Consider the following 22,814-nt stretch of genomic DNA (forward strand, 5'->3'; position numbering starts at 1 on the left):
AGCAATCCCCCATACCCCGCCCCCCCCCCACCCCCGTATACATATATAATAAATTAACATTAACACCCCGACTTAACACAACTGGTATATTCTCCCCCCCCCCCCCCCCCCGGGACCCTCCAGTGCAAATAGCAAAAACAGAAATAGAAATGAAGTAAACCCCCCCCCCCCCACCCCGAGTTACTGCTGACCAATGTCTACCGCTCTGCCAGGCTGTCTAAGAACGGTTGCCATCGCCTGAAGAACCCTTGTACCGACCCTCTCAAGGCAAATTTCACCCTCTCCAATTTAATGAACCCCGCCATATCGTTGATCCAGGATTCCACACTTGGGGGCCTCGCATCCTTCCACTGAAGAAGAATCCTTCGCCGGGCTACCAGGGACGCAAAGTCCAGAATACCGGCCTCTTTCGTCTCCTGCACTTCCGGCTCCTCTGCCACCTCAAATATTGCGAGCCCCCAGCCCGGTTTGACCCTGGATCCTACCACCCTCGACACCGTCCTCGCTACGCCCTTCCAAAATTCCTCCAGCGCTGGGCATGCCCAGAACATATGGGTGTGATTTGCTGGGCTCCCTGAGCACCTAACACACCTGTCCTCACCCCCCAAAAAACCGACTCATCCTTGTCCCGGTCATATGTGCCCTGTGCAGTACCTTAAACTGTATGAGGCTGAGCCTCGCGCACAATGAGGAAGAGTTCACCCTCCCCAGGTCATCTGCCCACGTCCCTTCCTCAATTTCCTCTTCCAACTCCTCCTCCCACTTACCTTTTACCTCCACCACCGAGGCCCCCCCCCCCCCCCACCCCACCCCACTCAAACCCCCGAGAGCACCCTGTCCTGTACTGTGTGTGGCAGTAGCCGCGGGAATTCCGTCATCTGCCGTCTGGCAAACGCCTTTACCTGTAAGTACCTGAAGGTGTTCCCCGGGGGGAGCCCGTACCTCTCCTCCAGCTCACCCAGGCTCGCGAACTTCCCATCCACAAACAGGTACCTCAACTTTCGTATCCCTGCCCCTTGCCACCCCGAAAACCCTCCACCTGTTCTTCCTGGGGCGAACCAGTGGTTCCCCCGTATTGGGGTCCACGCCGAGGCCCCAACTTCCCCCCCCTATGCCACCTCCACTGCCCCCTAATTTTGAGGGCAGCCACCACCACCGGGCTCGTGGTATACCTCTTTGGAGGGAGCGGCAGTGGCGCCGTTGCCAGCGCCCCCAGACTCCTACCCACACAAGACGCCGTCTCCTGCCTCTTCCATGCAGCCCCTCCCCCTCCATCACCCACTTGCGCACCATCGTCGCATTAGCGGCCCAGTAGTACCCACAGAGGTTGGGCAGCGCCAATCCCCCCTGTCTCTACTTCGCTCCAGGAACATCGGCCACTCCCGCCTCTCCTTCGACTCCTCCCATTGTGTGGCACACCCTCCTCTCCCGTTCCCTATCCATAGGCCCTGCCCCTCCCCCTTCCGTTCTAAGCACGGGAAACAACCCTCGCTACCCGGCCCCGCCCCCTCCAGTCTTCAGCGTGGGAAAAAGCCCGCGCTTTCCACCTATCAGGCCCCGCCACCTCTGGCGCAGCTCCTTTTACAGGCCCAGTCCCCTCACCCCCGACTCGGGGCCCCATCCACCCGCACCGACCCAAAAGAGAAAAACACAGAGAAAAAGGAAACCCGGAGCAATAAAAAGGCCCCCCCCTCGAAGAAAAATAAACATAAACATAACCTATCAACCACAGTCCCCAATCGCCCATCCCGACCCTCAATCTGTGTCTAGCTTCTCAGCCTGAACAAAGGCCCACGCCTCCTCCAGAGACTCAAAATAATGGTGCCTTGTAGGTGACCCACAGTCGCGCCGGCTGCAACATGCCAAACTTCACCCCCTTGCTGTGCTGCACCGCCTTCGCTCGATTGTACCGGCCCTCCTCTTTGCCACCTCCGCACTCCAGTCCTGGTATATTCGAACCTCCGCGTTCTCCCACCTCTGCTCCTCTCCTTCTTGGCCCACCTGAGCACACACTCCCGATCGACGAACCGATGGAACCTCACCAGCACCGCCCGCGGAGACTCGTTAGCCTTGGGCCTCCTCGCCAGCACTCTATGGGCCCCTTCCAGCTCCAGGGGCCCCTGGAAGGACCCCGCTCCCATCAGCGAGTTCAACATGGTGACCACATAGGCCCCCACGTCTGGCCCCTCCAGCCCCTCCGGGAGGCCCAGAATCCGCAGATTCATCCGCCTCGACCGATTCTCCATCTCCTCGAACCGCTCCTGCCATTTCTTGTGGAGCGCCTCGTGTGCCTCCACCTTTACCGCCAGGCCTAAGATCTCGTCCTCATTGTCAGAGATCTTTTGTCGAGCCTCGCAGATCGCCACCCCCTGGGGCGTCTGTGTCTCCAGCAGCTTATCAATGGAAGCCTTCATCGGCTCTAGCAGGTCCGTTATAATCTCTCTGAAGCAGCGCTGGATACCCTCCTGTTGCTCCTCCGCCCACTGCCTCCATGCTGCCTGGTCTCCACCTGCCGCCATTTTGAACTTCTTCCCTCGCACCTTCTTCGGGTCCACCACCACCTTTTTGTCGCCCCGCTCCTAGTTGAAACCATATACTGACGGGGAGCTGTTATAAACTCCTTCCCACACCAGTAAACGTCGAAAAAGTGCCGTTGGGGGCCCTAAAAAGAGCCCAAAAGTCCGTTTTTGCGGGAGCCGCCCAATGTGCGACTTAGCTCCGCATAGCCGCAACCGGAAGTCTTCACTATGGATGTTAATCAACAATTTTTTAAAAATTGTTTTTCAGGAAAGATGAAGACCCAGAACACAAAATAGAATTTAAGACTCGTTTGGGTAAGTGGCAACAGCTTCAGACACTTGACAATTGTGTGATAGTCGCTCCCGATGATTTCATTTGAAACAACGGAGCCTGGGTTTCCAGGTTGTATTGCCAACAATATTACATGGGAACAAAATAGTTCAATTATACCACTTAACCTGGTGCATACATGAGGCTTGAATTCCTTTGGATATAGAAGATCAAGCAGTGATTTAATCTGCGGGTGTTTGGAGTGGATAAATTATATTGCCTTGGCGTGACATTGTCCAGGACCAGGGGGCATAATCTTAAAATGAGAGTTCAAGGGTGATGTCAGGAATCATATCTTCACAGGGGGGGTAGTGGAAATCTGGATCTCTCTTCCATAACAAAGCTTTTGCGCCTGGAGAAGTCAATGAAAACTTTCAAAGCCTTGTTAGATTTTTGTTAGGACACGATACTGAGGGATAGAGAACTAAAGCAGGTAGATGGAGTTAAGATACAGCTTGGCCTTGATCTAATTGAATGGTGGAGTTGACTCGAGGCTGAATGGCCTCCTCCAAATAGAACATACATAGAACGTACAGTGCAGAAGGAGGCCATTCGGCCCATGGCAACCCGTTCGTTTTTAATAGGTCACCAAGTGTTACAATTGGAAACCCAAGCTGGTGTCTCAATAACCGATAACAAATCAATCCACAGCAGACTCCTTATATTCCCTATGCTGGTCACGTGCAGTAATTACCCAATGTAGCCCCATCCCACTCAATTGTGGACAGATGTGTAATTGACTCAACATTGAAGGCAAACAAAGGCAGTGTTTAAACCAGGTTAAGAAGTCCGTATGATTCAGTATTGATTTAACAGCTTAGTCTTGATCTTCTGTTCCTTTCCAGGGCGCAATGCATACCGTATCCTGTTTAAAATTAAGCCCCAAGAGCGAAATGAGCTGTTTTTGCCGGGGCGCATGGCATATGTCGTGGATCTGGACGATGAGTACGCAGATACAGATGTACCTACGACATTAATCAGGAGCAAAGCTGACTGTCCCACAATGGAGGTGAAGATTAGTCGGCATTCGTTCTTTGTCTAGTCGGACTTTAAAGGAGTCTTTAAACCTTGGGAGAGTTTTCCTTTGATGCTGGGTTTTGGGAGAATGACCCCAAGCTTGTGCCTGTATCACTGTTTTATGTTTGGCCCTGTTTATATATGGCTCTATGCTCCCTGTTGGCTGTTGAGAAATCCAGAGACCTAGCTGTGACAATATAAGTAACAGAGACAGAATACAAGTCATGCAGATGTATTCAGTACAACACAGAATTGTTACGGTGTGGAAGGCAGCCATTTGGCTCACTATGTCTGCACTGGTTCTCCGAACGAGCAATTCACCTGGTTCCATTTCCCTGCTATTTCCTTGTAACCCAGAACATTCCTCCTTTCCAGATAACAATCTAATTCCTGTTTAAATGCTTCAATTCAATCTGCCTCCACCACACTCTGAGGAAGTGCATTCCAGGACCTAGCCAGCGACTGCGTGGGGTGGGGGGGGGGAATCCTCCTCTCACTTTCTTGCTTCTTTTACTAATCACTTTAAATCCGTGCCCTCATGTTCTCAATCCTTTCACAAGTGGGAACCACTTTTCCCTGCATACTCTGTCAAGACCCCTCACGATTTTGAATATCTCTATCAAATCTCCTCTCCGCCACCTTTTCTCCAAGGAAATTAGTCCTAACTTATCCAACCTATCTTCAGAACAAAAGTTCCTCATCCTTGGAACCATTCTTGTGAATATTTTCTGCACCCACTCTAATGCCCTGGTATCCTTCCTAAAATACAGCACACAGAACTGAAAGTAATACTCCAGCTGAGGCCACACTAGTAACTTACACAAGTTCAACATGAGCACCTTGCTCTTGTACTCAATGCCCGTATTGATAAAGCCCAGGACACTGTATGTATCTCTAGCCAGCTGTCCTGCCACCTTCAATTACATATGCATATATACACCCAGATCCCTCTGCTCCTACACCCATCATGGATTAGGCTGCTGATCACTAAGGTTTCAGATGCCTTGTAAGGCATTTTCAGCTTGCAATTCCAGCAAGTTACAGTGCAAATTGTATTTTAGCTGCATGGTGCAGGAAAATGTCTTTAACTCTAATGCAAGATGCCCCACTGCAGCAAGATTTAACCCCCCCAAGGGATTGTGTACCGTGTTGGTTTTGATTGCCTTGTAAAATTCTTGTAATTTTTGTTACCTTGTCATGACCAATCTGTACTTCCTTTTCAGGCACAGACAACCTTGACCACGAATGACATTGTAATCAATAAGCTCACTCAGATCCTGTCCTACCTGCGCCAGGGAACGCGTAACAAGAAGCTGAAAAAGAAGGATAAAGGTAACACAGAAAGCAAGATCTTGCTGGTAGGTTTTTAAAACCCCAGCTTTTCGGAGCACTACACTTCTGGAAAGATGCAGAGGCTTTATTCCCTCTGGCGAGTGGGTCAGTAACTAGGGGTCATAGATTTTGATGAAACTTTGGCAAAAGATCGAGAGCAGCGACGGGAAGGAACCTTTCCACTGAGATTTGTCAGGATCTGGAATGCTTCACCTGAAATGGTGGGAGAAGCTAATTTGATAAATCATTTTAAAAAGTCTTGGACAAGGTGCAGCAGTGGTTAGCACAGCTGCCTCAAGGCGCTGAGGTTCCATCCCGGGTCACTGTCCGTGTGGAGTTTGCACATTCTCCCCATGTTTGCGTAGGTTCCGCCCCCACAACCCAAAGATGTGCAGGGTAGGTGGATTGGCCATGCTAAATTGCCCCTTAATTGGATAAAAAATTAATTAGGTATACTAAATTTTTTTTTAAAGTCTTGGCCAGTCGCTTGTTGAATTGTAGGACTACAGACAAAATGTCTGATGGGCAGACTACATATGACTGCTCTTTCAAAGAAGTAGCCCAGGTATGAAGGTGCCCAAAGGTCTCCTGTGTTGGGCGACTCCATCGCTGCCTCTGTAGTTACTGATTTAAAACTTGTATTGCATTAGTTACAAAGTCTAACACCTTCACTCAATTGAAAAATGCCGCCTGCACTACGATTTCACCTGACAAAAAAAACCTAACAAACAGGAACAGGAGTAACCCATTTCAGGTGCTCGAGCCCGTTCAGGTGCTCGAGCCCATTTCAGGTGTTCGAGCCCGTTCAGGTGTACGAGCCCATTTCAGGTGTACGAGCCCATTTCAGGTGCTCGAGCCCATTTCAGGTGCTCGAGCCCATTTCAGGTGCTCGAGCCCATTTCAGGTGCTCGAGCCCATTTCAGGTGTTCGAGCCCGTTCAGGTGTTCGAGCCCGTTCAGGTGTTCGAGCCCGTTCAGGTGTTCGAGCCCGTTCCACATTCATTAAGATCACGGCGAATTTGATTGTGGCTTTAACTCCTCTTTGTTGCCTGTCTCACATAACCTTTGACTCCTTTGTCAATCAAGAATCCATCTAACTGTGCCTTGAATAGCAAGTTCCAAAGACTAATGATCCTCTGAGGGAAGGATTTCCTCCTCGATCCTTGCTTAAATGGGAGACCCCTTATTTTGCAAATGAGTCCCTTAGTTCATCATTAAAACTTTAGTTTTCAGAACTGTTCTGCTTCTGAATGAGGCTTTGAGCTTAAACTAATTCTATAGATTTTATTTCAACGCACCTTATAAATGTAATAATGTATTTTGATTAGTTTTGTTTGAAAAGGAACAGTAATTTATTTTCATCGCATGTCTCAAGTGGTCCTCTTGATTACAAGACTTGTGCCTTCTCCTGAGTTTCCTAACTTAGCTCAAAATATTGTGTTTTACGTTTAAAATGCATTCTACGGACACTGGCCATGAATATTCAACCAAAAAACAAAATTCTATCGCTGGGTGTTATTCACAGTACAAGAGCTGCCGTTCAAAATATTCAAGCTCTCTCATACCATTACCATGTACTGAAACCCTGTAACAACACTGAATGATTAATATTCAGCAGCAGTGGTATAATAACCAGTTCCAACAATGTGGAGACTGAGATAGTGTAATGTAAAGTGGCTATAGTCCCAGCTGACCAGAGGCTGCTTTCCCCTTTGAGGGGGAGAGTTGACTACTGGTAATTTAACCTGAGGGTCACCACACCTCGGGCAAGGGGAAAGGTTGAGAAGGCGGAGCCTTCATCAATACCCTGAAGACTGAGATAGTATCCCAACCTTATAGCTCAATAGCACAACTTAGCCCAAATCAGTGCCACCTGTACCTTACCACCATCCTACATTTTGTAGATGCAAAGGGGGAAAATATTCTGTTCTATAAGCCGTGACCAGGTTTCTTCATTGATTTGATTTTCATTTTTCTTCCTTTTCCCAGGCAAATTGGGAGGTGATGAAAAGAGACCCCCAGAGGCTGATATAAGGTACCATTTTATTAAAAGATGGCACAGAAAATGTCTTTGTTGTTGGGTGGGAGAGGTCGGGAGGGGGTGAGGGCGAGGTCGGGAGGGGGTGAGGGCGAGGTCGGGAGGGGGTGAGGGCGAGGTCGGGAGGGGGTGAGGGCGAGGTCGGGAGGGGGTGAGGGCGAGGTCGGGAGGGGGTGAGGGCGAGGTCGGGAGGGGGTGAGGGCGAGGTCGGGAGGGGGTGAGGGCGAGGTCGGGAGGGGGTGAGGGCGAGGTCGGGAGGGGGTGAGGGCGAGGTCGGGAGGGGGTGAGGGCGAGGTCGGGAGGGGGTGAGGGCGGGAAGGGGTGAGGGCGAGGTCGGGAAGGGGTGAGGGAGAGGTCGGGAGGGGGTGAGGGAGAGGTCGGGAGGGGGTGAGGGAGAGCATGTGGGACTGGTCCTTTTTTTTTTCCAATTAAGGGCCAATTTAGTGTGGCCAATCCACCTAATCTGCACATCTTTTGGGTTGTGGGGGTGAAACCCACGCAGACACGGGGAGAATGTGCAAACTCCACACGGACAAGTGACCCAGGGCCGAGATCGAACCCGGGTCCTCAGCGCCGCAGTTCCAGTGCTAACCACTGCACCACATGCCGCCCATAGTGGTCCTTTTTGATTGAAAGGCTGATATTTTACAGTTCTCAGTGACTGACTGCAAGTAGCACACTGTTGTCTGTGCCACAAAGTGGCCAATGCATGTCAAAAATGGCATGTTTGTAGGGGCCAAGCATGCAGCAAGACTCGCGTGTCTATTGTAAAGCACTATTGAGTGAAGGAAAAATCAATTTTACAATCCTTCTCATATCCTTAGTACACCCAAAGTGCTTAAAACCAAATTTAAAAATGAAAGGCTTGCATTTTTGTAGCACCTCTCACGACCTTAGAATGCCTGATGTGCTTTGTTCAATGAAGTACTTTTGAAGTGTAGTCGCTGTTTATTGGAGGAAACACCGCAGCCAATTTGTCCTCTGATACAGCAGTGTGTGATAATCACCAGATAATAAAGAAAGAACAACACAGAAACGGGCCCTTCAGCCCCAGTAGCCTGCGCTGATCATGATGCCTGTCTGAACTAAAACCTTCTGGGTCCATATCCCTCTATTTCCATCCTTTCGTGTATTTGTCAAGATAACTCTTGAATGTCGCTATCTTACCTGTTTCCGCCACCGCCCCCGGTCGCGAGTTCCAGGCACTCACCACCCTTTGTGTAACAAACAAAAAAAAGCCTCGCACATCTCTGAACTTTGCCCCTCGCACCTTAAACTTATGTCCCCTAGTAATTAACTTTTCCACCCTGGGAAAAAGCTTCTGACTATCCATTCTGTCCATGCCAGTCGTAATTTTACAGACTTCTATCTGGTCGTTCCTCAACCTCCGCCGTTCCGGTGAAAACAATCCGAGTTTATCCAACCTCTCTTCATAGCTAAATAATATCATAGAATATCATAGAATTTGCAGTGCAGAAGGAGGCCATTTGGCCCATCGAGTCTGCACCGGCTCTTGGAAAGAGCACCCTACCCAAGGTCAACACCTCCACTCTATCCTCATAACCCAGTGACCCCACCCAACACTAAGGGCAATTTTGGACACTAAGGGCAATTTATCATGGCCAGTCCACCTAACCTGCACATCTTTGGACTGTGGGAGGAAACCGGAGCACCCAGAGGAAACCCACGCACACACGGGGAGGATGTGCAGACTCCGCACAGACAGTGACCCAAGCCGGAATCGAACCTGGGACCCTGGAGCTGTGAAGCAATTGTGCTATCCGCAATGCTTCCGTGCTGCCCTTAATCTGTTTTGTGAAGCTGAATGAGGGATAAATATTTGTCAGGACACTGAGTAGAACTCTAAAATAAAAGCCAAATACTGCAGATGCTGAAAATCTGAAATAAAAACAGAAACTGCTGGAAAAGCTCAGCAGGTCTGGCAGCCTCTAGAGAGCGAAACAGATTTAAGGTTTCCGGTCCATAGGATGTCTTCAAGAGAATCTTATGTATGCAAAACATTAACTCTGTTTCTCTCTCCACAGATGCTGCCAGACCTGCTGGGTTTTTCCAACATCTCTTGTTTTTATACTGGGGAAAGCTCCCCTGTTCTGCTTCAAACTGAATGTTTTAATGTGTAGCTGAGAACTTCACCTTGATATGAAAATCTTTTAAACTTATACTGGGAAAACTGAAGTTCTAGATGAAACTGTCTGTTTCATCGAAAAGGCAGGAACTCTGAGACTGCAGCACACCATCCGTATTGGACTGTGAGCGTCAATTTAAATCCTGTCCTCCAATCTCTGGATAGGGACTGAAACTCTCAAATCTTCTGGTACCGAGTGAGCAAGCTATCTGCTGCGCCAAGGCTGATACTATATCTTTCTTTGGAAGTGCAATTATGCAGGAAACTGTACCAAACCAAGAGAGCAATTCAGTGAGGGGCCATATAATCTGTTTCACTGGTGTTGGCTAAAGGAAGAATAGGAATCGTGTACACCAGAGGAACTTCCCTGTTCCGCTTTGAATGACGGCATGGGATCTTTGAGCAGTGCCTCAAATTAGCATCTCGACGGTAAGACGGGACTGCTGACCAAATTGCTCCAGTCACACCCAATGCTATCTGTCCAACTATTGGCTTCGGAAGAGCTGGAGCTTCGAATATGAGTTTTTTAGTGGCAAGCACTTGCTCTTTGTTTTAAAATCCTGACGTGGTTATTTTAAAAGATTTTCATATCAAGGTGAAGTTCTGATGATGTATGCAGACCAGAATAATGGATAAATCCTTTGAGGAGTCACAGAGGAGAATAACAGTCAAATGAATGCATTACATCAACAGTTTACAAATCGTGCAAGCAACTTTAACTGGAGAGTATCCAGTACCGACAGCACTAAAGTCTGAATGGCAGAAAGTTGCACCCTCCCCTTTGCCCCGCTCCCATGGCCCTGCCTGCGGCCCTGTCCCCCGTGGCCCCACACCTTGCTCGGCACCCCCCCCCCCCCCCCCCATCCTCTTCTGCTCCACCCTTCCCCTCTCTGTCCCCAACTTCTGTTGCAAATCCCCTCCACCCTCTCTCCCCCAACGTTAGTGCAGGACATTTGGCATAATGACATATAACATTGTACCAATCTTTGTTTCAGAGAAATTGACTTCACTTTTTGGACAACACTGAGCTGCCGCGCATTTACCTTTCAATGTTTACTTCCAGCATCTTTGATGACATTGGTGACTATGTACCGACGACCGCGAAGGTTGTTCGCGAAAAGGAACGTGAAAAGTACCGTGAGAAGGAGAGAGAACGAGAGCGGGAACGTGAGAGGGAAAGAGAAAGGGAAAGAGAGCGGGAACGAGAAAAGGAAAGAGAAAGGGATGAGGAGAAAAAGTCCAGACACAACTATTTCGAGAAGCCAAGAGTGGACGATGAGGTATGCTCTAATCACTCTGTGTTAACTGTACAACAAGTTCCAGCTTTAAAGGTAGTGAAGCTTATAATGCACTCCGACAGTCATTCCTACCTTACCTGTCTTTTAATTCATGGCTAGCAACTGACCTGGTGGTCCTCCATGTCTTTCTGGGCTTTGATTCACTGTTTCTCTGGTGGTGGGGTGTGGTCTTGTCAGTCACTCAGCATTTTCCGTTTCAAGAAAAGCAAGAGAAGGGAATGCTGTGAGCGAGTGGGGCTATATGCTCACCCCTGCACCCCAACCCCTTCCCCGCGCAGGGATTGATGCCCCCATCACTCAATGGTACAGCATGCCATTGCAGTGTTGATGTAAGCCTACTGGTGACACTAATAAAGATTATTATTATGTTGGCAGCATTCCTCAGGGAGGGAACCATTGAGTGCCCTTGACAGAAACTCAATGACTAACGGTGTTATTTTTGTTACAGAGCTGTGATGAAGATTAATGGGATTTTCTGTATTTATCTTTCAAGCACAGGAACATTCAGTAAAATCTGCAAAACAGTTTCTGTGTTTTTCCAAGAGCCGTATCTATGTTACAAAATTTGAGGTCAAATTAATCATTTTAAAAGCAGCAGAGCTATTTTATTAAACTATTGAGCTATTGATAGATTTGATTAAGATGTATCTATAAGTAAACTCCGTACAGTAAAAGGACATTGAGTTAACTGTTAGGAAAGGAATGGCCTAATTCTGAATGAAAGGGAGAAACATAAGAATATAAATTTTGGACGGCCTACATCTTGAAAATGGAAAAATGAAAATCGCTTATTGTCACAAGTAGGCTTCAAATGAATACCGGTGTTCTTGCAAATCACATAACTCGGGAAGTAGAGAAGACTTTAAACTAAATAGATGGGGCTGGTTCTGGAGAGGGGATATGTAGGCTTTCAAAGCTAAAGAATAAGGCAGCTATTTAGATAATGACAGCCAGAGTGTGACACGGAGCAACAGAGTGTATGAACTTTAAAAAAGCAGCAAGTAGGGTTATGGGGGAGAAAATTGTAAAAGGGGAAAATTAATGGCTCTACTTAAACCCACGTAGTATTCGGCACAAAATAAATAAATTGTTGCCACAAATTGAGGTTAATGGGCAACAGGGGGAGGGATATATGAGGGATATAGACAGATTAAGTGAGTGGGCAAAAACATGGCAGATGGGAAATAGCAGTGCCGGTTTAATTCCCGTATCAGCCTCTCCGAACAGGCGCCGGAATGTGGCGACGAGGGGCTTTTCACAGTAACTTCATTTGAAGCCTACTTGTGACAGTAAGCGATTTTCATTTCATTTCATTTTCATATAATGTTGGAAAATGTGAAGTTATGCACTTTGACAGGAAGAATAAAGCAGTTGAATATTATTTAAATGGAGAAAGACTGCAGGAAGCTGCAGCACGGAGGGATTTGGGGGGTCCTCGTGTATAAATCACAAAAAGGTAGCACACAAATTCAGCAGGTAATTAGGAAGGCAAGTCAAATGTTGCTTTTATTTTCAAGTGAATGGAGTATAAAATAGGGATGTCTTGCTAAAACTATACAAAGCACTTGTTAGACCACAGCTGGAATACTGTGAACAGTTTTGGTCTCCTTATCTAAGGAAAGATAGCCTGGCATTGGGGGCAGTCCAGGAAAGGTTCACTAGGTTGATCCCGGGTATGAGGGAGTTTTCTTCTATGGGGAGTTTGAGGAGGTTAGGCCTGTGAAAGAATGAGAATGAGATGCATCGGATTCTCTTGTGGCTTGACAGGGTAGTTGCTGAGAGGTAGTTTCACCTTGTGGGAGGGTCTAGGACCCCTCAAGTAAGGGGTCACTTATTTAAGACAAAGATAAGAAATTTCTTCTCTCAAGATGGTAGTTAATCTGTGGATTTCTTTACTGCAGAGAGCAGTAGAGGTTGGGTCATTAAGTGTGTTCAAGGTTGAGGTAGACCGATTTTTAATCAGTAAGGGAATCGAGGTTTCCGGGGATAAGGTGGAAAAGTGGAGTTGAGGATCATCGTATCATTCATGATGTAATTGAATAGTGGAGCAGACTCGATGGGCTGAATGGCCTGCTTCTGCTCCTATGCCGTCTGGAATGAAGAAAATGGTGTTTGGCCTATCAACCCCCTCCTTCCACATACTACCCTGCCATAGACTCTACAATCCATTTAGTCTCCTTCCACAGCTCATGTGCACTCTCCCCTGTCTTAGACTTTATCCACCCATTTAATCTCCCATGGGAATGTTCTGTATGAATAGATACCCCAGAGTCAACTAAGCAAAATCCCATAACGTTCATCCATCGTTGGATCAGTGTTCACCCCTCGCCACCTCCAGCTCAGGCACTGACGCTGTGCTACAGCAGTAGGTTAATCAGCATCAGAACGAATCCATCGGGTTAACATTGCAACAAAAACAAATTACTGACATTTTTTAAAAATGCTGCAAATATTCAACATCTGTGGGGAGCGAAACAACGTTGGCATTTTAGGGTGATGACTTTTCATCAAGTCTAGAGAAAGCAGCAATAATCTGAAGCATTCACCTCTGTGGTGACAGAAGCAGTGTTAACATTGCATTGGACAGAGAAAGGGGAATAGGAAAAGTCCTGCATTTCTATACTGCCTTTTTAGCTTGAGTTGGAGACATGAGGGTTTCAGTACTATGAGGGTACAATGGATGAAGCTGGCCCACTGATGGTACAGGGGACGGGGGGGAGCACATGGGTTTGAGTCCAAATAACAGTGGCCATGCGCAGGGACTTCAGGGCAAAGGCTGCGATGAGGCAGTGGAAGGATTTGTCAATTAAAATGAATTTGAAAGAAGGGACATGTGTTAATACAGCATCATTCATAACCACAAGACATCTCAAATGCTTTACAGTGAATAAAGTACCATTTGAATTATAGTCATTGTTCTCTGTAAGGAACGTGGCAACCAATTTCCGCACAGTAAGCTCTCTCAAACAGAAATGGGAAACCTGTCTGTTATGCTGTTGATTGTGGGAAAAGGTATTGGCCAAGACAATAGGCTGAACTCCACTGCTCTTCTGTAAATAGGGATGTTATCATCCAGTTGAGATCACAGCCTCGGTTTCAATTTCTTGTCCAAAGGACAGCACCTCCGACAGTGCAGCACTCTCCTGGTATCGATGTGTCAGCGTAGAAACGTTCTAATTCTTACAGAGTGTGACAGGGTAAATGTAGATAGCGGGCTGGATTCTCTGCCGGCAGCCCAGGGGTTTCCCGACGACGTTGGGGCTGCCCCACAATGGGAAACCCCATTGACCAGCCAGTGTAACGGAGCATCCCGTTGGCGGGGTGAAACAGAAATGCGGCGGGACAGCGAATCCAGCCCAGTATGTTTCCCCTGGATAGTGAGTCTGGAACCAGAGCGCACCGTCTCCGAATAAGGGGCAGGCCATTTAGGACTGAGATGAGGAGGAATTACTTCATCTGCAAGGTGGTGAATCTTTGGAATTTTCTACCCTGGAGGGCTGCGGATGTTCAAGACAGAATAGATTTGTGGGTAATAATGACATAGAGGGATGTGGGAACCGGGCAGGAAAGTGGTAGAGGTAGATGGTCAGCCGTGATCTAATGGAATAGCAGAGCAGATTCGACGGGCCAAATGGCCTACTCGTACTCCTTTGGTCCTGTTTAGTAGTGAAGTCTCTGGAAATTGGTGTCTCTGGGTATACAGAACCAGCAGAGTTTCCTGTGTCAGACTGAAAGCATTCGGAGAGAAACCAGTTGAGAGTAATTGACATTCCAAGCCAAAGTGAATCCAATAAGTAATTATTTGCCATTGCTGTTTAAATGAAATGAAAAAATGAAATGAAAATCACTTATTGTCACAAGTAGGCTTCAATGAAGTTACTGTGAAAAGCCCCTAGTCACCACATTCGGGGAGGCTGGTACGGGAATTGAACCGTGCTGCTGGCCTGCCTTGGTCTGCTTTAAAAGCCAGCGATTTAGCCCAGTGTGCTAAACCAGCCCCTGGTAAACCAGGTGTAACCATCCTGAAAATAACATACGCAAAATGTCTTTAGGCTTGCGCTGAAGGTTTGCCATGAAGACCTCAGTAAGTGTATGGGTCCTGACATTGCTGTTACATTTCTATTTAGGACTGAAATCCAAGTGTGGCTCTTTATTTAAAGTTTGCAATCCATTAAGGTACGTTGTACAGGACCTCATTTAATGCCACTGTTATTTAGATTCTAGTTGCACTGTTGGCCCTGAATTGGTTTCTGACCAGACACAGCAAATATATATTAACAATTTTTAGTACATTTCGAGTCTTTGAGAGCATAATATTTCATAGGACGGAATATTACCAGAATTTGGCAAAGACCGAAAGCTGGCATATAATTCTCCAATTGCACAGACAAGTTTTCCCATGAAATCTTGAACCCCTTGCACCAAATAAATGAGCGGGCCTGGTTTCCGGCAGCACACTGGTGGGACCGGCCCACATAGAACTGGGAACCGGCTCCAAAGAGATCGGGCGGCATCTTTAAAGGACATTTTGATCAGCGCTGCAACCTAACGACCCGCAGCCCCCGTCAAGGGGGTATACCCCCCCCCCCCCCCCGGAAAATCCTCATTGGCACTGCAGCCCCCCACTAACATTGCAGAAGTAGAGCCGGCACTCCCCCAAATTTATTTAAATGAGGTACACACTCTTTGTGACGTCACTGGCGAGGGGCAGGAAAATGGGGAAACGCGATCGCGCCGACGGGGATCGTGTTTCCCGATTCCTGCTAGATTTTCCCCACCCTTGCCGCCGGTTCCGCGAACGGCAAGTGCAGGCTCAAGATGGTGCCCAAAAATTGACCAACTTTAAAAGCTTTGCAGCTGTCTGGGATATTTTGATGAAAACAAAAGCTGCAGAATAAAAACTGAATGTGGAAAGGATGGCTTCATGCAAGATACAGATGGTCCACTGGGCTCAGCGCTGAAAATGTGAATGGAATTGTACTCTTCTTAATTTTGTGCTGTTGCTTGAAAGTATTGGAAGCATTGGAAAGGGTGCAGAGGAGATTTACCAGGATGTTGCCTGGTATGGAGGGAAGATCTCGGGCGAAATTCTCCGGAAATGGCGCGATGTCCGCCGACTGGCGCCCAAAACGGCGCCAATCAGACGGGCATCGCGCCGCCCCAAAGGTGCGGAATGCTCCGCATCTTTGGGGGCCGAGCCCCAACATTGAGGGGCTAGGCCGACGCCGGAGGAATTTCCGCCCCGCCAGCTGGCGGAAACGGCCTTTGTTGCCCCGCCAGCTGGCGCGGAAATGACATCTCCGGGCGGCGCATGCGCGGGAGCGTCAGCGGCCGCTGACAGTTTCCCACGCATGCGCAGTGGAGGGAGTCTCTTCCACCTCCGCTATGGTGGAGACCGTGGCGGAGGCGGAAGGGAAAGAGTGCCCCCACGGCACAGGCCCGCCCGCGGATCGGTGGGCCCCGATCGCGGGCCAGGCCACCGTGGGGGCACCCCCCGGGGTCAGATCGCCCCGCCCCCCCCCCCCCCCCCCCCCCCCCCCCCCCAGAACCCCGGAGCCCGCCTTGTCCCGCCGGTAAGGTAGGTGATTTAATTTACCCCGGCGGGGGGTCGGAGAATGTCGCCCCTCATGAGGAAAGGCTGAGGGACTTGAGGCTGTTTTCGTTAGAGGGAAGAAGGTTAAGAGGTGACTTAATTGAGGTATACAAGAGGATTGGATAGGGTGGACAGTGAGAGCCTTTTTCCTCAGATGGTGATATCTAGCACGAGGGGACATAGCTTTAAATTGAGGGGAGATAGATAGGACAGATATCAGAGGTAGGTTCTTTACTCAGAGAGTAGTAAGGGCGTGGAATGCCCTGCCTGCAACAGTAGTGGACTCGCCAACATTAAGGGCATTTAAATGGTCATTGGATAGACATATGGACGATAAGGGAATAGTGTAGATGGGCTTTAGAGTGGTTTCACAGGTCGGCGCAACATCGAGGGCCGAAGGGCCTGTACTGCGCTGTAATGTTCTATGTTCTAATATTGTATGTTCTATAATTTGAACCGTTGTTGTGGTTAATAAATGTGTAGTTCATCCTTCAAGTGCTTGGGGATAAGAGCGGGAGAGCTTCTTCACAAAACTCAGCCTGTTCAGTGTGTATAGTATTGTTTAAATTGTATTTCTTGAATTTGTAATTGTCGGTTAGTTAGATCCTTGTGCTATGTCAGTAATTACTCTGGCTGCAATAATCCTAATTTATTTCCATTTTCTTTTCCTTCAAATAGCCGGCAGAATTGGAGGCTGGTGAGTATTTTTTTTGAAGGCTGAATTATCACGTCTGCTGTCTCCATTTAGTTCTTCGATGGATTAGAGCTCCATGTCTTGGCTTGGCAGTTCTCTCTCAAGTTTTTTTTCCACTCATTATTTTGTCCTTTCGCCACCCTTTCCTTCATAGAATAATAATTTAGAATCTTTGAATGGTTGTAACCCAGCAAGTGGCACCTATCCCAGCCCCGTGGCACGCAGCGCTGTACATTTCAGTTTTCTTGCAAATCATGTTCACTGTGGGTGTGGCTTTTTGGCAATGTAAATGAACAAGATGACCTCATTTGTGTGTTATTTAGTAAAATTGTCCCAGCAGCACCAAAATATTTTCTCAGAATTTGATAGTACTCTGGATTCTTTTCATCAACCTTTGGGTTCAAATTCAACTGTGCCTGATCATAGAATGAATGTCCCAACTGTCTGCTGACTGTATCGCTCTTTGCCATGTGAATTTTAGCAAGTTTGATCCAGGTCACTGTGGCCATGTAGGCACAGGGGAAACTTGTTGAAAAGGAATGGGAGTGTAAGTGGTTATGTCGCTGAGAGATACACCCCGAGACCTGGACTAACCTGAGAATGATGTGGAGATGCCGGCGTTGGACTGGGGTGAGCACAGTACGAAGTCTTACAACACCATGTTAAAGTCCAACAGGTTTGTTTCGATGTCACTAGCTTTCGGAGCGCTGCTCCTTCCTCAGGTGAATGAAGAGGTATGTTCCAGAAACACATATATAGACAAATTCAAAGATGCCAAACAATGCTAGGAATGCGAGCATTAGCAGGTGATTAAATCTTTACAGATCCAGAGATGGGGTAACCCCAGGTTAAAGAGGTGTGAATTGTATCAAGCCAGGACATTTGGTAGGATTTTGCAGGCCAGATGGTGGGGGATGAATGTAATGCGACATGAATCCCAGGTCCCGGTTGAGGCCGCACTCATGTGTGCGGAACTTGGCTATAAGTTTCTGCTCGGCGATTCTGCGTTGTCGCGCGTCCTGAAGGCCGCCTTGGAGAACGCTTACCCGGAGATCAGAGGCTGAATGCCCTTGACTGCTGAAGTGTTCCCCGACTGGAAGGGAACATTCCTGCCTGGTGATTGTTGCGCGATGTCCGTTCATTCGTTGTCGCAGCGTCTGCATGGTCTCGCCAATGTACCACGCTTCGGGACATCCTTTCCCGCAGCGTATGAGGTAGACAACGTTGGCCGAGTCGCACGAGTATGTACCGCGTACCTGGTGGGTGGTGTTCTCACGTGTAATGGTGGTATCCATGTCGATGATCTGGCACGTCTTGCAGAGATTGCCATGGCAGGGTTGTGTGGTGTCGTGGTCACTGTTCTGAAGACTGGGTAGTTTGCTGCAAACAATGGTTCGTTTGAGGTTGCGTGGTTGTTTGAAGGCAAGTAGTGGGGGTGTGGGGATGACCTTGGCAAGATGTTCATCGTCATCAATGACGTGTTGAAGGCTGTGAAGAAGATGACGTAGTTTCTCCGCTCTGGGGAAGTACTGGACGACGAAGGGTATTCTGTCGGTTGTGTCCCATGTTTGTCTTCTGAGGAGGTCGGTGCGGTTTTTCGCTGTGGCGCGCTGGAACTGTCGCTCGATGAGTCGAGTGCCATATCCCGTTCGACTCATCGAGCGACAGTTCCAACGCGCCACAGCGAAAAACCGCACTGACCTCCTCAGAAGACAAACATGGGACACAACCGACAGAATACCCTTCGTCGTCCAGTACTTCCCCGGAGCGGAGAAACTACGCGAGATTTAATCACCTGCTAATGGTCGCATTCCTAGCATTGTTTGGCATCTTTGAATTTGTCTATATATGTGTTTCTGGAACATACCTCTTCATTCACCTGAGGAAGGAGCAGCGCTCTGAAAGCTAGTGACATTGAAACAAACCTGTTGGACTTTAACCTGGTGTTGTAAGACTTCGTACTAACCTGAGAATGAGAGCTCAGATCCTCCCCCACTATTACAGATGGAGAATCCAAACTTGCTATTTTTCAAATTCCTATTCTTGGCAACAGTTACCATGAAGCTAACAGTTTGTCGTAAAAACCCAGCTGGTTTTGGAAACGAAAGCTACTGCCCTTACCCTGTTCTGCTTTATATCTGACTCCAATCCCACTCCAGTGTGGTTCATTCTTAACTGCCTCTTGAAGTGACATCTCAGTTGAAAATGGCCCATCACTCCTACTCCGCATAGTGCCCCAGTGTGTTTGGGTGACTGTTATAACCTGCCTACTTACGATTGGCTGGGGACTAATGACTATCCCACAATCCTGTGGGAGTATGAACTTCCCCAATGAGGGGGGCGGAGAAACTCCTAGTATAAATAAGCTGGCCAGTTCAGGAACCAGCAGGAAGGAGAAGGTAGCAAGGGAAGTTACTGCTACTGTTATGTATATATTGTTATAGTAAATAAATGTATTACTGTGTATCCTTAAAACTCGTGCTGGATTCTTCGTGGCCCTTACAAAAGTGACCTCATGTCTTTTCCACATTTGGAGAAGGTTGAGCACACCATGGGTCGGTGGAGAGGTTCTACTAAGATGGCAGCCATTCATTTCCCTTTTCTAAGGAGCTAGTCACCGTCAGCTGTTGGGGGGTTTAGTTTAGTCTTTACGCTAAAGTTAATAGGTGCTTTTGCATTTTTGCCTCTATCTTCTACTGTGCATTTCTGTTTAGTTGTTTTGTGTGGTTTTGTTTAACATGAACATTTTTTAATAGACATTTTTAAGAAAAGAAAATGGTCCATCACAACCTTCCCAGGGCAGTGAATGCCAGTCTTCTCACTATTTCCTGAGAATGAGCAAATAAAATGTGTCTGCTGCTTGGAGACCATTGGGCAGCTGGTGTGGGTGATAGAGAACTGTCTTCCTCGGGTAGATGGGGCTGGTATTGAGGGTGGGGAATGGATGGAGGGGGACCCTTCCAATTTGGGGATTGTGGCACATTGCAGGGTCAGTGTAAAAACAACATTACTCTTCATCTAGCCCATGCTATAGGAGCACTCAATGCCAATGCTGGCTGCCTGAAAATTGAAACATGTTCCATCTCCATTGCTGATTCCTTTGACCCAACACAACCTTTTACAGGGGGTGAGCAAATTCGAACAGTTAAGATCAGAATAAATGCACCTTTGTCATTTTGTGATGCCAGAATAGCTATTATTGCTTGAACCCTCTTGAAAATATCTTGGCAGAGGAAATGAGTCCTCAAAAATGTATTGTGACTTGACTAATCCGTCTTTTTATTTGTTTCACATAGGCCCTGGGGCAACAAAGGATCTGATTAAATCAATCAATGAAAAGTTTGCCGGAGCTGGAGGATGGCAGGGGGCAGAATCATATCTTTTCTGTGCAATGTGGGCCCGTGCTTATACAAAGCTCGAAATTAAATAGAGTAAAAATTGATTGAGGGATGGGTGTTAGCCAGGGTACTGAGGAGAATTATCCTGCTCACTGTCAAATTTGTGCCATAGGATCTTTAACCAGAGAGAGGGCAGACAAGGCCTCAGTTTTTTTTTTAAATTTAGAGTTCCCAATTCATTTTTTCCAATTAAGGAGAAATTTAGCGTGGCCAATCCACCTAGCCTGCACATCTTTGGGTTGTGGGGGCGAAACCCACGCAAACACGGGGAGAATGTGCAAACTCCACACGGACAGTGACCCAGAGCCGGGATCGAACCTGGGACCTCGGCGCCGTGAGGCAGCAGTGCTGCCCCAGCAAGGACTCAGTTTTAACATCTCGTCTGAAAGATGTCACATCCAATAACCCAATGCTTTCTCAGTACTGCATTGGGGGGTGTCAGCCCGGATTCTGTACTCCCAAATCACTGGAGTTAGAATAGAGCATTAGGATACAAGAACATGAATTTTAATTTTGAATTTGTCTGTGTTCATTTCGCATCGTAAGAAGTCTTACAACACCAGGTTAAAGTCCAACAGGTTTGTTTCAAATCACTAGTTTTCGGAGCACTGCTAGGTGAATGAAGAGGTAGGTTCCAGAAACATACATATAGACAAAGTCAAAGATGCTTTGAATGCAAGCATTTGCAGGTAATTAAGTCTTACAGATCCAGAGAGAGGGGTAATCCCAGGTTAAAGAGGTGTGAATTGTCTCAAGCCAGAACAGTTGGTAGGATTTCGCAAGCCCAGGCCAGATGGTGGGGGGTGAATGTAATGCGACATGAATCCAAGGTCCCGGTTGAGGCCGTACTCATGTGTGCGGAACTTGGCTATAAGTTTCTGTTCGGCGATTCTGCGTTGTCGCGCGTCCTGAAGGCCGCCTTGGAGAATGCTTACCCGGAGATCAGAGGCTGAATGCCCTTGACTGCTGAAGTGTTCCCCGACTGGAAGGGAACATTCCTGCCTGGTGATTGTCGCACAATGTCCGTTCATCCGTTGTCACAGCGTTTGCAAGGTCTCGCCAATGTGCCGCGCTTCGAGACATCCTTTCCTGCAGCGTATGAGGTAGACAACGTTGGCCGAGTCGCACGAGTATGTACCGCGTACCTGGTGGGTGGTGTTCTCGCGTGTAATGGTGGTACCCATGTCGATGATCTGGCACGTCTTGTAGAGATTGCCATGGTTGGGTTGTGTGGTGTGGTCGCTGTTCAGAAGGATGGGTAGTTTGCTGTAAACAATGGTTTGTTTGAGGTTGCGCGGTTGTTTGAAGGCAAGTAGTGGGGGTGTGGGGATGACCTTGGCAAGATGTTCGTCTTCATCAATGACGTGTTGAAGGCTGCGAAGAAGTTGGCGTAGTTTCTCCGCTCCGGGGAAATGCTGGACGACGAAGGGTACTCTGTCGGTTGTGTCCCGTGTTGTCTTCTGAGGAGGTCAGTGCGATTTTTTGCTATGGTGTGTTGGAACTATCGATCGATGAGTCAAGTCCCATATCCCATTCGTATGAGGGCATCTTTCAGCATCTGTAGATGTCTGTCACGCTCCTCCTCGTCTGAGCAGATCCTGTGTATACGGAGAGCTTGTCCATAGGGGATGGCTTCTTTAATGTGTTTAGGGTGGAAGCTGGAGAAGTGGAGCATCGTGAGGTTATCCGTGGGCTTGCGCTACGTTACCTCCTCGGCATTCTCCAAGGCGGCCTTCAGGACACGCAACAACGCAGAATTGCCGAGCAGAAACTTATAGCCAAGTTCGCACACGAGTACGGCCTCAACCGGGACCTTGGATTCATGTTGCATTACATTCATCTCCCACCATCTGGCCTGGGCTTGCGAAATCCGACCAACTGTTCTGGCTTGAGACAATTCACACCCCTTTAACCTGGGGTTACCCCTCTCTCTGGATCTGTAACGACTTAATTACCTGCAAATGCTCGCATTCAAAGCTTTGTGTTGCATCTTTGACCTTGTCTATATATATGTTTCTGGAACCTACCTCTTTATTCACCTGAGGAAGAAGCAGTGCTCCGAAAGCTAGTGATTTGAAACAAACCTGTTGGACTTTAACCTGGTGTTGTGTCCAACGCTGCATCTCCACTTCATTTAGCATGGTCACCACAAAACCATTGTCGATTGTTGTAAAACCCCATCTGGTTCACTCATGTTCTTTAGGGAAGGAAATCTGCCGTCCTTACCTGGTCTGGCCTACATGTGACTCCAGATCCACAGCCCCCTGAAATGGCCGAGCAAGTCACTCAGTTCAAGGGCCACAACAAATGCTGGCTTTGCCAGTGATGTCCACATACCATGAAAGAATAAATAAATGTAAAGCAGTGAGACGAGCAAGGGGTGCAGTTTATGAACATGGAGATAAGTGGGCGTATGTTAGCAGGTCAGCTCCGGAGTGAGGCAGCGGCA

At 47.9% G+C, this 22,814-nt stretch overlaps 1 protein-coding gene across 2 annotated transcripts in view; it reads left to right on the forward strand.

The window, feature by feature from the left end:
- The window catches only part of ik (IK cytokine), a 70,957-nt gene that overhangs the window by 22,341 nt on the left and 25,802 nt on the right, over positions 1 to 22,814 (forward strand). For both annotated transcript variants that reach the window (XM_072512751.1, XM_072512752.1), the window contains exons 8-14: positions 2,788 to 2,834; positions 3,696 to 3,859; positions 5,091 to 5,199; positions 7,188 to 7,233; positions 10,446 to 10,662; positions 16,952 to 16,970; positions 20,264 to 20,342. In XM_072512751.1, coding sequence (XP_072368852.1) covers positions 2,788 to 2,834; positions 3,696 to 3,859; positions 5,091 to 5,199; positions 7,188 to 7,233; positions 10,446 to 10,662; positions 16,952 to 16,970; positions 20,264 to 20,342 — 681 coding nt within the window. The remainder of the gene's footprint in view (positions 1 to 2,787; positions 2,835 to 3,695; positions 3,860 to 5,090; positions 5,200 to 7,187; positions 7,234 to 10,445; positions 10,663 to 16,951; positions 16,971 to 20,263; positions 20,343 to 22,814) is intronic.

This window comes from Scyliorhinus torazame, chromosome 7 (assembly GCF_047496885.1).
Source record: "Scyliorhinus torazame isolate Kashiwa2021f chromosome 7, sScyTor2.1, whole genome shotgun sequence".
Classification (NCBI taxonomy): Eukaryota; Metazoa; Chordata; class Chondrichthyes; order Carcharhiniformes; family Scyliorhinidae; genus Scyliorhinus; species Scyliorhinus torazame.